The following is a 14,917-nucleotide window of genomic DNA, read 5'->3' as shown; positions in this document are numbered from 1 at the left end:
AAAAGTAGCTCTGGTGACTTGCAACTCAGTCTCTTGGGTTGGGTCACAAATATCTCAGACGCACCCCCAGACGTTCACGGAGGACCCTGAAAGCATTTACAGGATTTATTACCTTCCTGGAAAGGTTTGCTCTCGATGCACTGTCGCACCTGGTGGGTTAACTCCTTGATGAGAGCGTAGATCTTTTCACACATCTCCATGGGGTTCTGGATGCGAGACAGGGAGTAGAGGAGGGACTTGCTTCCCGTTGGTGCAAGCTGGATACACAAATGGGAGAAAAAAAACCAAACAAGAACAGTAGACTCGTATTCACCAAAACCATGCTAAAACTTAACAGTTTAATATAATAATTTGGGGGGCAGAAATATTTTTATGTTGTTTTTTTCTTTGCCAATGAATATGTACTTTTGCAATCCCTCAAAATGTTTGTACAGGGAAATACACACAACATAAAACTGGGCAAAAACTTCAATGTTGGTTAAAAGTCAATTTCCCTGGATGATACCACTTTGCTGATCTTCAGTTGTCCTTTGTCACCTTTGTCCAAATCATGGGTGGAGATTTCTGGTCATATGTGGGGGGGGGATTTCAGCATGGCACATAGTGACTTAAAAAGTGGGAAGGATGATTGTATTGCTAATCCTCCCAGGTCAAAAAGTGGGGCGGATATATTACCCCATCTCCCCCGGCATCTCTGCCCATGGTCCAAATGACTGTGACGTACACGTACTTTGCACCACTCACAAACTGTCTTCTGAGTCATTTGCATCAAACTGTGATCACATAATGCAAATGGTCGTTGAAGCTAAACTCAATGCATGGTAAGTCAGATGTGAAACACAAGCCCCATGCAACAGACCTTTGCAGCAACCACCAAACCTTATGCCATAGATCAGGAAAACACTTTAACACTTGAAGTTAGATTTCAAACACATACATGTATCAATACATATCTTTCCATATAAATCGTAACTTTTGTGACCCACTGGATAGAATGTATCAAAAATCAATTTGGCTGTTACATCAGGGGGACATATTTCTTGCCTTTGCCTTGGGTGTCATGTATGCCTTAGATAAGCCAAGAAGAAGGAAAAAATTGCCACTGCACGCAACACAAAATTTTAAGCAGAGATAAATTCATTCCAACTCCTGTAAGTCTGATAATACCTCCTGTTTATCCTCTTCACTAAAGGTACCATTTTTGCGAAATCGGTCATACAGTGTCTCCTTCACCCTGAAAGGAAATTGGAAATACAATATGTGAGTCCAAAAAAGGGGAAAAAATCACACAAGAGGATTGTAGTATTACTCCAATGCAACTGAATGACCCCGAGATGAAATGGCGTATGACCAACTGGTACTCCAGAAAGTGTCAATGATGCATGATGCCAAATTCTCACTGACTCAACCTCGTTCCCATGGGTACAATCTTGCCATGCCAAGTTGGTTCCCACCATGCCTTGCACAATCTAACCCCCATATCGTAAGATTTAAATATGCCACTAGTTGAGAGATTTAATTAAATTAGGACTGTGGTTAATGTTTTATGCTTGACACAGATTTACGCCCAGGAGGAGAATGCATGGGCGCGAGCATGTAGCTTTTGCAATATAGTACGTGTGCAATTCACTTTACATTTACGTATATTCATCCTGAATAGCTAGTCAGCGTCATTTTCGTATTCTACACAACCAGGGGCTGGTGAAGGATGCGCATGCAGCAAATGGCGTTGAGGTTGTCACTGACTGGTCTTAACGGGGAGACATTTAGGGTACCCAGTTTTATACATGAAAGCTGCCAAGCCAGAAATACAACTCAGCCAATTCATTTGCTGGGAACAAATCAGCTACAAAGCTGCAACAAGCAATAAAATGCAGATGGGGATGTATGACATCGTGGTTAGGGTTCACAGATTCCGGTCAAAGGATTGGTGGTTCGAACCCTAAAAGGTGGTGGAAATTGCAACCTTGGGCAAGTCAGTTTAACCCAATGTGCCTCTTTCCACCCAGGAGTAAATGGGTATCTGTGAGGGCAATTTGCATCGGGCTACTATACTCCCCAGGGAGCTGAGATGGTTTCAGGAATGTTCAGATATTGTGCGCCCAATGAGCAGGGAAAATGATATTACCACATTTCACCTTTGAATGGGACATACCATTAGACAATGTATACTTTATGAATGCTGTGATATTGTCCTGTTTATCATTATAAATTTATCATTGTTATTTTTCAAGGCATTAATTTATCAACTGGCCTGTTCTTTTTGCCGAACACAAGTTTGCACAAACTTTGCCAAGTGAATCTCAAGGCTTAACAATTCGGCAAGACTGGTCTCTGTTTCTACAATACCCCACAGGATGAGGGAAAATGAGACAGTAATCCAAGTGACTAGGCGACTGCATGCCCATTCCCAGATGTGTCAAAGAATGCTACATAGTGTACCCAGTTGGCCATTTCAGACCCAATTTCAAGAGCCACTGACCAGAATACTGGTATATTGCATGCTTAGCCAAAAATCAGCAGAGAACCAGTTACATGCAATGTACAATTCATGACATTTTGGCTGGTAAGCTGCTTCTGCTAACAAGTTACTTTCTGTGCTAAGTACATTTGTTTGCTATGCTGCTCTATGAAATTGGGCCCAGGTAGCCAACAATTCAATGGCATCAATTAAGTTTCAGAGGCCACAAAAACAAAGCCACCATCACGTCACAAGTGGCCGGCTTCTGTACCAGTGACAGTAGGCAATCCTGAAGCCTAGTCAACAAAGTGCCGGGAAGTCACTCAAAGACCAGATGTCGGTGTCTAAATTCTGCAACATTAAGCTCAATGGAGGAGCTTGGTTCTTGGCCATATTTTGGGTACATGGGCTTAGTCTTGATGGCCATAAGCAACTCTAATTGTATCAATGCAGTATGAACAATGACAACTGTAGTGAGAAATGTAATCTTACAGATTTGCAGTACTTACTTGATACAGTATCATCTTGGTAATTTTAAACTTTTTACATATTTTCTTGCATGTGGCTTAAATATTTTTTTAATGTAACCAGATGGATGGTTTGTTGAGGAAACCCAAAGTTTTGAACTCTGCAAGAAGGTTGATATGGTATCCATGGTAACATAATTTGTTTCACTATGAGAGCAACATACCAAGCCACTGAAAAAGAATCAACTTCTGGGGTCCTGTGAATGTCACAGTTGGAAATCACAACATGACAGTACAAGCAGATGAATAAACTGTAACTTGATGAGAAACCAAAACTGAAGACAACTTTGTGTGGCATGAATCTGGATTTCACTTTTTGGTGTGGATGTGTAATGTGCTTTATTTTAAGGATGGTGTGAGAGCTTATAAAAAAATTGAGCAAAAGTTCAAAGATCTGTGAGATCATCTCTCAAAAGATTATAGCTCACATCAGTACAGTGTTCAGGGAAAAAATTTTCCTTTTACTTAGAATCATAAGTTACCATTTTGCAACAAATCAGCTTTGAAAAAAGAAGCTTTATACATTGCATATAAAGGAAATAAAAATAAAGTTAAAGAAAAGGAGAGTTCTTGTTACTCTTGAAATTTATGAATATTCTGTGAAAAAGCAGAGTGTAAATCCTGTCAATTTTAATGGTAATATCTGAAACTAATTGGAGAGATTCACTCCACTGTACATGTAATTAGTCCATAACAAGTCCATAAAAAAGGAAATTTAAACATGTTAATTCTCAGAACTTCCTTTTTACTACAGCCATAATTTCAAAGTGACATTAATAAACACAGTGCAGTCAAACATCTCCTTTTTCCACAATTTCCATTTTAAATCATTGCATTTTTTAAAGGATTTTCCTGACAATTTCTATTGCACAATTCTCACTTTTGTGAAGGAGTAAAATGAAGTGTGTGAGCTTGCAAAGTCCACATTCAACTTGTGACAAAAAAGGTTGGTTTTTTTTTTTCTGAAGACAAAATTACTTTGTTGAAAGAAAAATTCAATCTTTCATTTTGTACATTCTATACAGAGGTTCACACCCAATGGAATGTACCACTGATCACGCAAGAAATATGGCAACAGAGGAGTAGAAATGACAAGTCAAAAACTCAGCTGACCAAAGGAGAGAGATAAAATGTTGCAAGAGGGATTTCATGAATGGAGCTCAATGTGAGGTGGTCAGATAATGGTTCATGTTGCTGAAAAGAATTATGTTTGTTATACCTGTGGTGTACTAAACGAGTATAGAGGATTTCATCCAGTGCAGTTGATCTAGGAATTAAAAGCCAAGAGATACCTTATCTCAATGATGGACTGTTTCTTAAAGTCTGACTCTACTTTAAAGGGTGCTTCATTGGCTTGGCATTAATGCGTTGAATGCATCTGCTTGGGTATCAGTCACCAAACACCACTGATTTCAGACTTTGAGACTTCCATTCACCAAGTTGGCCTGACCTGGCTGCAAAATTTCTGCCCAATACTACATGGTGAAAAGTTCACACACGTGCATGGTGCCAATGTGTTACCGGTACTTTGAATTTTGAAAGAGCTTGGTATCTGGCCACGGCAGGACTTATGTCCAGAAACTGTCTTGTGAACTTTTCCTTCTGGAGGATGGAAGTAAACCTTTCCATGCACTTGCACATACAAGGCAAAACAATTCTGCCTTGCTGTCCAAGCATTTTGGGTCGAGATGTAATTACATGTACACAGGGGAACACGTCCCCTACCCAACTGGAGGTCAGTGCCCCTCCCTTCCCCAGCTGCCACCCAATACGAAAGTAAAAAATGTACACCACCTACATACACAAGGTGTAGTTAATTTGCTATTTATAACCACTTGAAACAATTTGTGCCCACCCCCCCCCGAGACTTCACTTCAGTTACACTAACGATTTTGAGCCAAGTATACATGAATTGATTGTGAAGGATGAAAGCTGAATGACCGGGTAGACAGACTTACTTTCCCTGGATGGTGACTGAGTCCTTCTCGTGGTCCAGCAGGCCGTTGGTGTTGGCGCTCTTGACCATCTGGACAAGGATTGGGGTGAGTTCACCCTCCAAGGCCAACATGCCCTGTGACCAAATGCAAACGGAAAAAGTGCATCATCATCATTACCAATGCTCAAGCCAGATTATCTGGTGAAGAGGTCACACTTTTCACAAGGCGGTCACCATCTGAAGTGGTCTTGCATGAGGTTGCCTTGCTTGGGACCAGGAAATACCCAGTGACTTGAAGTTGCGGGCTGCGCAGCTGGACCACCTTCGTCCCGGTCCTCTCCATGGGCATTGCCAACTGATAGCAGATTGGTCAAAATGTAGGATAAAAGCGTATGCAATACCAGTAATGAAGGCTGGGCAGGAGGTTTTAAGCTCCTGAACACCAACCTGTCCTCCCAAATGACACTCACCAGAGTACACAATAATACTAAATGCTGCACTTCTAAAAGTGAATAGGATTTTCTGCAGATATTTCAGTGCCAATGAGAGAAACAAGGGAATCAGCTGACAAGGGGAAGTACCAATAGAAGGTCAATGCAAAACCTTATCCCATGTATAAAAATGACTAAATAAATTTCAGACTACATGTAGCCACTGCAAAGGCACCCGTCCCACTTTGAAAGTAACTTCCTTAACCATCCCTACCAGGCCTGCCGAGGCATGCATAGACCTGCTTGTCCAACTTTCACACTGTTCCCGTTGTGAATGCACTGACCAATGACAGAGCAACACTAGCTCATGCACATCCACTATGACTGAGCACTAACCTTGGTGAATGCTGCAGCAGTCATCTGGACCCGGCCCTCATCCGACGCATAGATTTTGAGGTCATGGCGGTATGTACTGTGAAGGCGCAGAAGCCCACAGCCAGGGAAACCGGCATACTCTCCTGCAAGGCAACGGAAACAAAAAAAAACCCTTAGCAAAACAGGACAGTACAATGGTATTGTACTGGCTTCTCACAAAAGTCGGGAGAGATTTATGCATGTGCACAGTGCAGAATATACACACCTACACTGCACTTTTCAACTGAACAAGCACCAATTCACAGAAACTCTGAACAAATGCAAGACTAGAGCGTGGAGATATCTCATGCTTCCTATTTTTATCACTGACAGCACCCAAAATAAAATCAATGCTTTATTTTAATGTTTGCTCCAAGAAATAAATCAAATAATAAGAAGACATAAAAAGACAAAAATTTCATCTACATGCACTTGAAAGTTACATTTGCATTTGCATGCATTTGTCTCATACTGACAGGAAAAGACACTGGAATGTGTAGACACATTTAACCCCTGGAGGAAAAATGGTTGACAGTGTTTGGCAGTGATGAAATCCTCCCTGTTTTATGTACCTTGGCCACCAGGGTAGATGCAGCGGAAGGCCCGGCCCAATTCCTCGGCTTGCTCCCTGCCTGCATCTGTCAGCTCGCCTCCCCACTTCAGGATCAGCAACAAGGATGGGTCTGCCTTACAGTCTGATTGACACATAGGTCAAAGAAGAAAAGGGTATAAGAGAAAACTTCTTGGATCGGCACTGAAAATTGTAAAGTAAGGAGGAGGCTATTAAGGGAAAATGTATGTGTTAAGATGGAAAGAAATAAGGAAAGAATAAAGCAGTGATTTACACAGCAAAATAGCAATGGTCGATGCCTTCAATTTTCATACTGTCATAAGCAGCATATACTCAAGCTTTCCAAAAGATTTTATAAAAATTAAACCTGATTTAGCTGATTTAGGTGGAACTAAAACCTCCAACCACTGGCTTATGAGGACAAGCTCTACCATTTCAATACCCAGCTTGATATAAGTCTCAAATATTGTGGGTAACGCAAATCAATTACTATGGTCCACATCAATAAAGAACAAAGCCCAACACTGAAGGTCACAAAGCCTGAGGCAATTTGGCACCGTTTAGACTTAATTACTTGGAACAGCACCGAGAATCACCTTTCAATTTTGTTTCAATCAAGAAGGCAATAAATCAATGGGCAAAACAGCACCAATGCGAAAGACCTACGACCGGACTACAAGTGCCTGTTAACAGCCAGAGCAAGTGACGGCTGGCAGTCCCAAATTTTTGCAATCCTTCATTGTGCATGTGGTCTAGACCTACACTTCTCGGGGAGACCCTGCCATTTGAACTTATCCCTCCAGTTTGTGACAATGGACACTGTGCATGAATGAGATGGGTGCTTTGTTGGCTAGCAACTATGTCCCATGAGACCCCAAACTTATATGCATATACATGTATGGGGCACTGAACACGCATGATCTGGGCCCAATCTCAATGCCCGGGGAAAACAGCCAACTTTGTGCAAACTAAGCCTCCATCTAATGCATGGAGACCACTTAGCGGTAAGCATAACAGACAGCTGGCTTAACCCGGGGGAAAAAGTTGCTGCCATCAGTGATGTACCAACAGACGTCACCATGTGCATGCAACCACTGGCGCACCATCAAAGGGTGCTTGTAAAGCAGCAACATGATTTTCTGCATAAGTAATTACAACTTTTCCAAGTGATACTGTTCACCAGCACTATAGACTTGGGCCCAGAGTGAATGCAGATGGGATACATCTATGGTGGCAATGATGCCCAGCCAAGCATCTCTCTTTGTCACTGCCAAGGGGACACTTGTGCACGGATTCCATTTATCTACAGTTTAAGAAACAATGAGTTGCGAGCTGAAAATCAAGAACAAGAAGCAGCTGAAGGTTTGGTTTTTCTCATCCTTCCCACTGTTTTGGGATATCCCATCATGAATCAAAACAGTGCACATTTGGAAAACAAACAAAAACAGATAAATTGATGTCCTTCTCTTCAGCTGCCCTTTTCCTTTCCCGACTGACTTCCTGTAGATGTGTATACACATTACTGCTAAGAAAGAGCTTGGTAGCTGCACCCACTGCTCAGGAGGTGAATGATAGCCTGCACTAGCTGCAGATGATCTAGGAGTTGTTTTGAAAAGTTAAGCATGGTGGTAAAAAAAAATGAAACAAATGCCATCACATGTAAGGAAGGTTTCCCCAGAACTTAAAAAAGATGAAAGCTGTCTAGCAAAGTGAAGACTGCAGAAAGTTTGCGGGTAAATCAAGGAGGTACCTTGTGAACTGCATGATTATTTAATATTAACTATTCACAAGTGATACTTGAACTCAGAACTCAAGAGATAGGTATCGTAGTTTTACTTTGCACATACACAAAGGCACAATCTAAACTCATTACACACCAGTGAGGCATTTCAATTTTGATGTCTGTCAACACAGACTTTTCTAGAGCATTCAATCACACAACTATAAATAGGAATTTGGACATTTGAGGTCAGTTGACACAATATTCTGAGATGAGAACACAAAATCAAATAGAATGCCCACCATATATCATATCTTTAAGAGATTTAAAGCATGTTTTATAATTCTCAATGTCAGAATATGTACAATGTCCATTCCACTGACTGAACACTTACTTTGTTTTAAACTTAGTTATTATAATAATTTCAGAGTGATGTAACCTAAATTATGCAATAAATTGACTTTCTAATGCAATTAGAGAAAGCACAGTTTCAGATGGCTATCAATGATAAACAGAATGATGCTGTGTTGGGTAAGAAATAAGGATTCAGGTGAAGCCTCAGAAAGAAACAAGAAGTAAGGAAGTTTACAACCATAGGGTCTTGCCTTTTCTCTTAAACCATTTTGTCTTAACATGCAAAGATTGAGTCCAGTCTCAGAAAGATATCCAAGGTTAGGAATGTTACAACCAAAGGGGTCTTGCCTTTTCTGTGAAATTCATTTTGTCTTTAACATGCAAAGAGTGAGTCCTCCTGATCCATAACAAATGAAAGCTGTAAAAACCTGCAAATGGGTTAGTTGCTGAATCAAGAAGGTAGCCATTGAGAAAACAGCACCCGCATCACTCAAAGCCGTAGAATTTGACGTGTGATTAAAGCTACATGTAGTTTCCAAATCAACATATGACGCACTGATAGCAGTGGAGAAGAGAACCAACAAGCAACCAAGACATGAGAACAATTCACCTGGCTATATTTCCATGAACCCTCCAGTGGTTTAACTGGAATACATTTTGCAAAGGGGGCACCTGGGGGTCTCTTGATATTCTGGAGGGGGGCACTACAATGAGCTTGATCAAAGTTAAAATGGCCAAATGTAGATTTTTTCCCTCTCTAATTTCTGAGTAGGGGCACAGGGAGAAGAGTACACACGCCTTGGGTGGGGGGTGTGTGCCTATCCCTCCCTTAGTTACACCATTGGAACCCTCAAAACTACCTCTCAAATGGTCTGTGACGCCGCACAGGTACGCCAGGTTTCATTTTATCAGTCATCTATATGCACTATGAATGCACAAGATGATAAATTTGCAGCCCAACAGAAATATGTTTCTGTCACAGAATCAACTGACAATCTAACATGAAAATAGCACTGTGTTCAAGACTGAGGTCATGCAGTACTTCATTGGATATGAGAACAGCTTGCACATAATACCAATATTTGTGAAATGTTTCACATTAAACATTCAGACTGCTCTGTATCTGTGATTTCTGTGACATTTTTGCCATGCAGCTCCATGGGGAACACAATGGTCCTGACAAAGCGGTGTCAAACTCAAAGTGGTGGAGTCCTCTAATACAGGTTCAAATTTCACTGGGATATTAGTGTTTTGTTTCTGTGAGCTGGAAACTATCCAATATTTTTTGTTCTCTCTACCCATGAGTAAACCAAAATGGCATCTTTGTGGGCAAAAGTTTGTTTCTTAATGAGGTTTCCGTAGAAGCAGAAATCCTTGCTTCCAGACACTTTACAAATGGGTTCCCACAAAAATCTGAAAACCAAATTCAATAACTTTTCCAGGATTTTCTAAGACTAAAATATGACAATTTCTATGGCTTTTACTGTAACATCATTTTGCAGAGGAAAGAGGTGTTGTAAACTAGAAGACTGTCATAGCCACTACAGACCACCAAGAATGTAGCCTGTAATTTTATCATTACTCTGTTATCACATCACAAGTAGCCCATGGCCCAGCAAAATAAACCCTGCATGATCTTGATTTCCATGACTTTTCCCCGACTTTTTTTCTCTGACAACCGAATTCCATAACTTCCTATATAATTTTTTCCCATTTTCCATGACTTTCCAGGACAATTTTTCCCAGGATTTTCCATGACTATGAGAACCCTGTGCAAATAAGCCAGGGACAACAGATACCCTGAAAACAATGCCGCAGTGAGATCAGTAATCTGCGCAAAGGCAATTAGAGAAAATAAAAGCTAAAAGAAAAAACATAATAGCTGGATAAAGGAAACCATTACCACCGAAGGAAAAAAAGGGTAGACAAGTGTCTCGTGCCACCAGGCATTACGCTATGCCAAAATCAAGGAATTTGTTGGTGTCGTTGCCTCTTACCTTTCTCAATAAATCCAGATTGTTGCAGATCTATAAAAGCAAAACAGTTTAATACACCTCCAAATTAGAGCACAAAGGGGATGCAAAACTAATTAGTTATGAGACAAGAGAGGGGCTTACATTTTAGGAATTTTTGTCAATTCTTTCTGAGACCCTCACACTTAGAGGCGTTGCAGTGCGTGCATGGTGAAAAAACCAAAGCTGTCACAATTGAACCACTGCCGGAAATTGTCATGACTTTCTCACTCACTAGTACAAGATATCTTTCTGTGCTCTTCCACAAGTGGGCAGAAACTGTCACGCTTTCAACTCAGACCAAATGTGCAAAGCACGCTCTCACCGTTGTAAATACTAACTCAAGGAAAACAGGATATGGTACGTCTATGTCCTCAGACCAAATGTGAATAAATGCTTGCTGGATATGGCACAGGAAAGGCCAAAAATGAACTCATGGTTTTTAATTCCAAAGAAAAGGGCGATGGCATTTCTCAAGGAAAGGCCTTTAACAGCACCTTGTTTACAGTGATGCATAACCTATATCTCTGTCTCGTGTCAAAAGTCCAGTAAGAGGTTGTTTTCCTTAAAAATCAATTTTGATTTTGTTACCAATATATTAAAATAAGATACTGCATATTTGGTGGCTTGTACAAAACTTTGGAAGTTGAGTGACACACTGATTGTGTATGATCCAGGGAGAGATCAGATTTCAAAATAAAAACTAAACCAGAAATAGACTAACGAAAGATAAAGTGTTCTGCACTGGTATTGAAGACTCCAAAGTGGATCACCACGTAACAAATACCACCTGCAAAAGCCATGTTTTGCATGTAGTACTACAGTTTAGTACTATGCTGTAGCACTTTACTACAGGTACTTTACACATATACGCAGTACTATATTGCATTTCTGCAATTAGTACTTCACTAGTGCTATACTGTAGTATTATGCTATTCTGCATGTAGTTACTATCTTGCACTCATGTAAAAATACCATACTGTAGCATTATACTACTTTGCATGCAATACTACATTGCATTCAATGTAAACAGTACTACACTAGTACTATACTGTAGTACTATACTACTTTGCATACTTTGCATACTTTGTATGTAGTACTAAATCTTGCACTAATGGAACTTGTGCTACACCAGTACTACACTATAGCTCTGTACTGTTTTCCATGTAGTGCTATGCAGTACCTAGGCAAAAGCTGTCCCTCGAAAGCTAATTCTGAGGGCAGCAGCACCTAATTTCATGCAGCCACTCGATGATCAGGAAAGAAAGTACCAGCACTTTAAAAATACAAGCACCACTCATGATGACAAAAACCGAGATACCTGTATGAGTGATACGACAGAGGAAAGATGACAACCGGAAGGACACTTCAGAACTGAGCACATTGCGATGAAAATTGGTCATAAATCATGCATAAATCTGTGATATACATGCACAAACTAGCGTGCACATAACATATCCCACATTCAAGTCTGCACAGTTAGCCGCAGCACTGCACCGCACTCAGAAAAATGTATCTACTAATCTTAAGTGTGTTTTGAGGCTTGATGGGCTAATGCTTGGTAGCACAGTCCCAGTCTGATAGTACGTTTCCCTGGAGCAAGAGTATCATCATGGGGACTAAACTAAAGATTTGAATCACATGTACATGTATGATAAAGATAGATTCACACTAGCTATGTCAACTTCTTGTTAATTTTATGTGTCACTATCCTAATGTTAAGCACACATTTTGTAAGAAAAACTCTGACTGAACCTAATATGATGGGTATCAGTATTTAAAATCAGATGGAGGAAACATTTATCAGCTAATCTGCTAGATCTAATATGAAACAGTTTAAAGGCAACAGCATATATGCACAGCAGGCCAAACGTGTCACTCACAAAATCTAATGGTTTTAATGGACACACAACTGTGAACCCACACACTGTGACTAGAGGATGTGGGAGGGCTGAAGGGGGGAGGAGTTTTGTTCAAGCAGAGGCGGAAGGAGGCCTTTTCACCCCAGACTAATTTCAGGGTTGACAAATACCAATGATTCACACTTAAACATTTTCAACCCCGCTCAAGACCAAGGCTGAGATTTTTCAACCTTTTCAATTTTTGAAAAAAATTGTTCACGCTCATCTCCAGGTTGAACTCACTCTGATAAGCTCAGTTTGCATAAAACAAGTGTGAAAAAATGCTGGGTTGAATGCAGGTTGTAAAACCAAAGTTTTAACCCAGGGTGGTTTGGGTTTGCCCGAGGTTGAGTTCAACCAGGGTCGAGAGGCTGTAGTGTGAAAAGGCCAAGGGAAACTGGACAGCACGCCAAAAATCAGAGAGTGGCACAGACCGAAATCAAAAGATAGGCGACGTGCCCCACTTGCTGACGAGGAGTCCAAAGGCTCGTCACTTTCTACATCTGCACTGAGGTTCGGAAGTGATTGTATACCATGTAAAGCTAACAAAGCTGAACAATGAGAGAAAAAAGATTGGGTGTCGGTGCTTGAAGATACACATACCACTTCTTTGATTTGTTTTTTTTTTAAATTATACACAAATGAGAAAAGGGATCAATTCTGACACTATGTAACTAAAGATGATTTTTGTTCAACATCAACTCCGACTGTCCTAGACAAACGGTTTAAAGACTTTGCTTGCTTTTTCTTTTTAAACGTTAACAGATACAAATTGCTTTATTGGTGACAAATTTGATCTCTCTTTTACTCATTAGCACTTAATGAGCCTTAGTGCACGCACAAATCTTTAAATCTCTTTCATTAGAGATATGTGCTGGCATGGCCAGCTACCGCCGCCATTACTGCATGCATCATTTATCATGTGCAAGGTGGTCCTTTCACAGTGACAATAATATACGATAAACACTGCCAATTTTCAACTGAATGGGTACAAAATGTTCAGTTACTGTCAGTTGCTGTAGTTCAGCAAGGGGAAAGGCAGAACTACTGGACCACCTGATATCATTCACACAACAGTCAATATGTGCAGGTGAACTTGATAAGGTCAAGCAAACATTAAACCTAAACATCTACATAATCATTTTCAAGGTATACATGTGGGTGAGCACTGAATGTTCTTGCAGTCAATTTTTTTCCCAGTGGTATCGCCAGTATGATGATAAAATTTCCTATAAAGTATGTGTAGTTAACATTGCTAGATACTGTAAAAGATACTGTAAAAAAAACACATAAACAATAGAGCTTGGGAAGATATCAGTAGCTTTTTACCGACTACTAGCTGAGACAGGTCATTTGTTTCAATTTCTTGCATAACCATAGAAATGTATGCAATTCATTCTAATTTCCTTCAAATCCCTTTTTATTAACCACAGCATTGGTACCACTGCATGGAAACTGTCGGTGAACATCACACACTGCACAAATGTAAAATTTGGAGTTTTTAAATATCAAACTTCAGATTGGGCAGGTGTCAAAAAAAGTATTATCATCACGATAAATGACTTTCTCAATTCTGAATTCAGAAATAATGTACAAATTTATCCACATCTCATAAAGCTTGACTTTTTTTTGAACTAGCAATGTGTTAGTGAGATGGCAAAATACCATTGTTCAACATTCTGTACCACATGGTAGAGTATACAGCACATGTGGACATGTCCATGTACATGGCTGTGCTGGGCATGCATACATGTACTATTCTGGAAAATCACCGGCTCCACGTGGCCACGTGGTTGTTACCAAAAGCTGGACTATGGACATATAATGGTGGCATTAGGGATATTTCATTCAGCTTCACACACACTGTCTGTCCAGGTCAGGCTTGTTTCAATGTTAATTTAATGTTTTGGGAATCCTCCTAGCCATAATTGAGATTCAGCCCTGGGTTTGGACACATTACATACATGTACATACCGTAGCAAAATGTGATTAAGTTTGCTCATTTGATGGAAATCAGTGAAGTTTGGGTGGAAAACTTAATAAAGAAGTGTCATTTTTTCTTAACTCGGGTTAAAAATTGCCAAAATAATGATATATCAAAATGTTTGATATTTTACTCAAAAAGTAGGTGACTGCAATTCGTTCAAGACAATATTATATCATGATAATAACTATTGCGATATTGTCCATCACTCATATAGAAACAAGTATAAATACTCATGTACTTCAATACTTGTATATTAAAGATTCTACTTCCAGATTACATGAATGAATACATGTAATACATATTCCCATAAATGATACATGTAGCATGCGATGGCAGATGATGACAACAGCAAAGTTGCTCAAAAGCTTAAAATATCTACATGCAAAACAGCAGATCTAACAACCAGATGTCAGTTCAGTTTGCATTTGGAAATGTTTGCAGGAAACCTCCCAGCAAGATGCATGCTTTGATAAAACAGCAACACAGCAAAACATTTATGAACTGAACGGCCCCCAAAAAATGTCAGGCAGTGCCAATGCCCGAACCACTGTAAGCAACATAAAAAACAAAAAATTCTAGTGATTAACTTTGCAGTGATTCTGG

At 40.0% G+C, this 14,917-nt stretch overlaps 1 protein-coding gene across 9 annotated transcripts in view; it reads right to left on the bottom strand.

Annotated features, from left to right (window-relative positions):
- LOC110977346 (inositol hexakisphosphate and diphosphoinositol-pentakisphosphate kinase 2-like) overlaps positions 1–14,917 on the bottom strand; it is a 51,351-nt gene that overhangs the window by 14,224 nt on the left and 22,210 nt on the right. For 4 of the 9 annotated variants that reach the window (XM_087139774.1, XM_087139766.1, XM_087139767.1 and 1 more), the window contains 8 exons: positions 12,762–12,878; positions 10,412–10,441; positions 6,342–6,464; positions 5,752–5,873; positions 4,947–5,059; positions 4,208–4,255; positions 1,168–1,234; positions 113–257 (listed from right to left, as the gene is read on the bottom strand). In XM_087139774.1, the coding sequence (XP_086995900.1) occupies positions 113–257; positions 1,168–1,234; positions 4,208–4,255; positions 4,947–5,059; positions 5,752–5,873; positions 6,342–6,464; positions 10,412–10,441; positions 12,762–12,878 (765 nt within the window). The remainder of the gene's footprint in view (positions 1–112; positions 258–1,167; positions 1,235–4,207; positions 4,256–4,946; positions 5,060–5,751; positions 5,874–6,341; positions 6,465–10,411; positions 10,442–12,761; positions 12,879–14,917) is intronic. The other 5 variants (XM_087139769.1, XM_087139768.1, XM_087139770.1 and 2 more) reach the window with 5 other exon arrangements.

The sequence above is a fragment of the Acanthaster planci genome, linkage group LG08 (assembly GCF_054643075.1).
Source record: "Acanthaster planci isolate LZ-2023a linkage group LG08, COTS_SCS, whole genome shotgun sequence".
In the NCBI taxonomy this organism is placed as follows: Eukaryota; Metazoa; Echinodermata; class Asteroidea; order Valvatida; family Acanthasteridae; genus Acanthaster; species Acanthaster planci.
The sequence above is the reverse complement of the archived record's forward strand: the minus strand, read 5'-3'. Positions and strand labels throughout refer to the sequence as shown.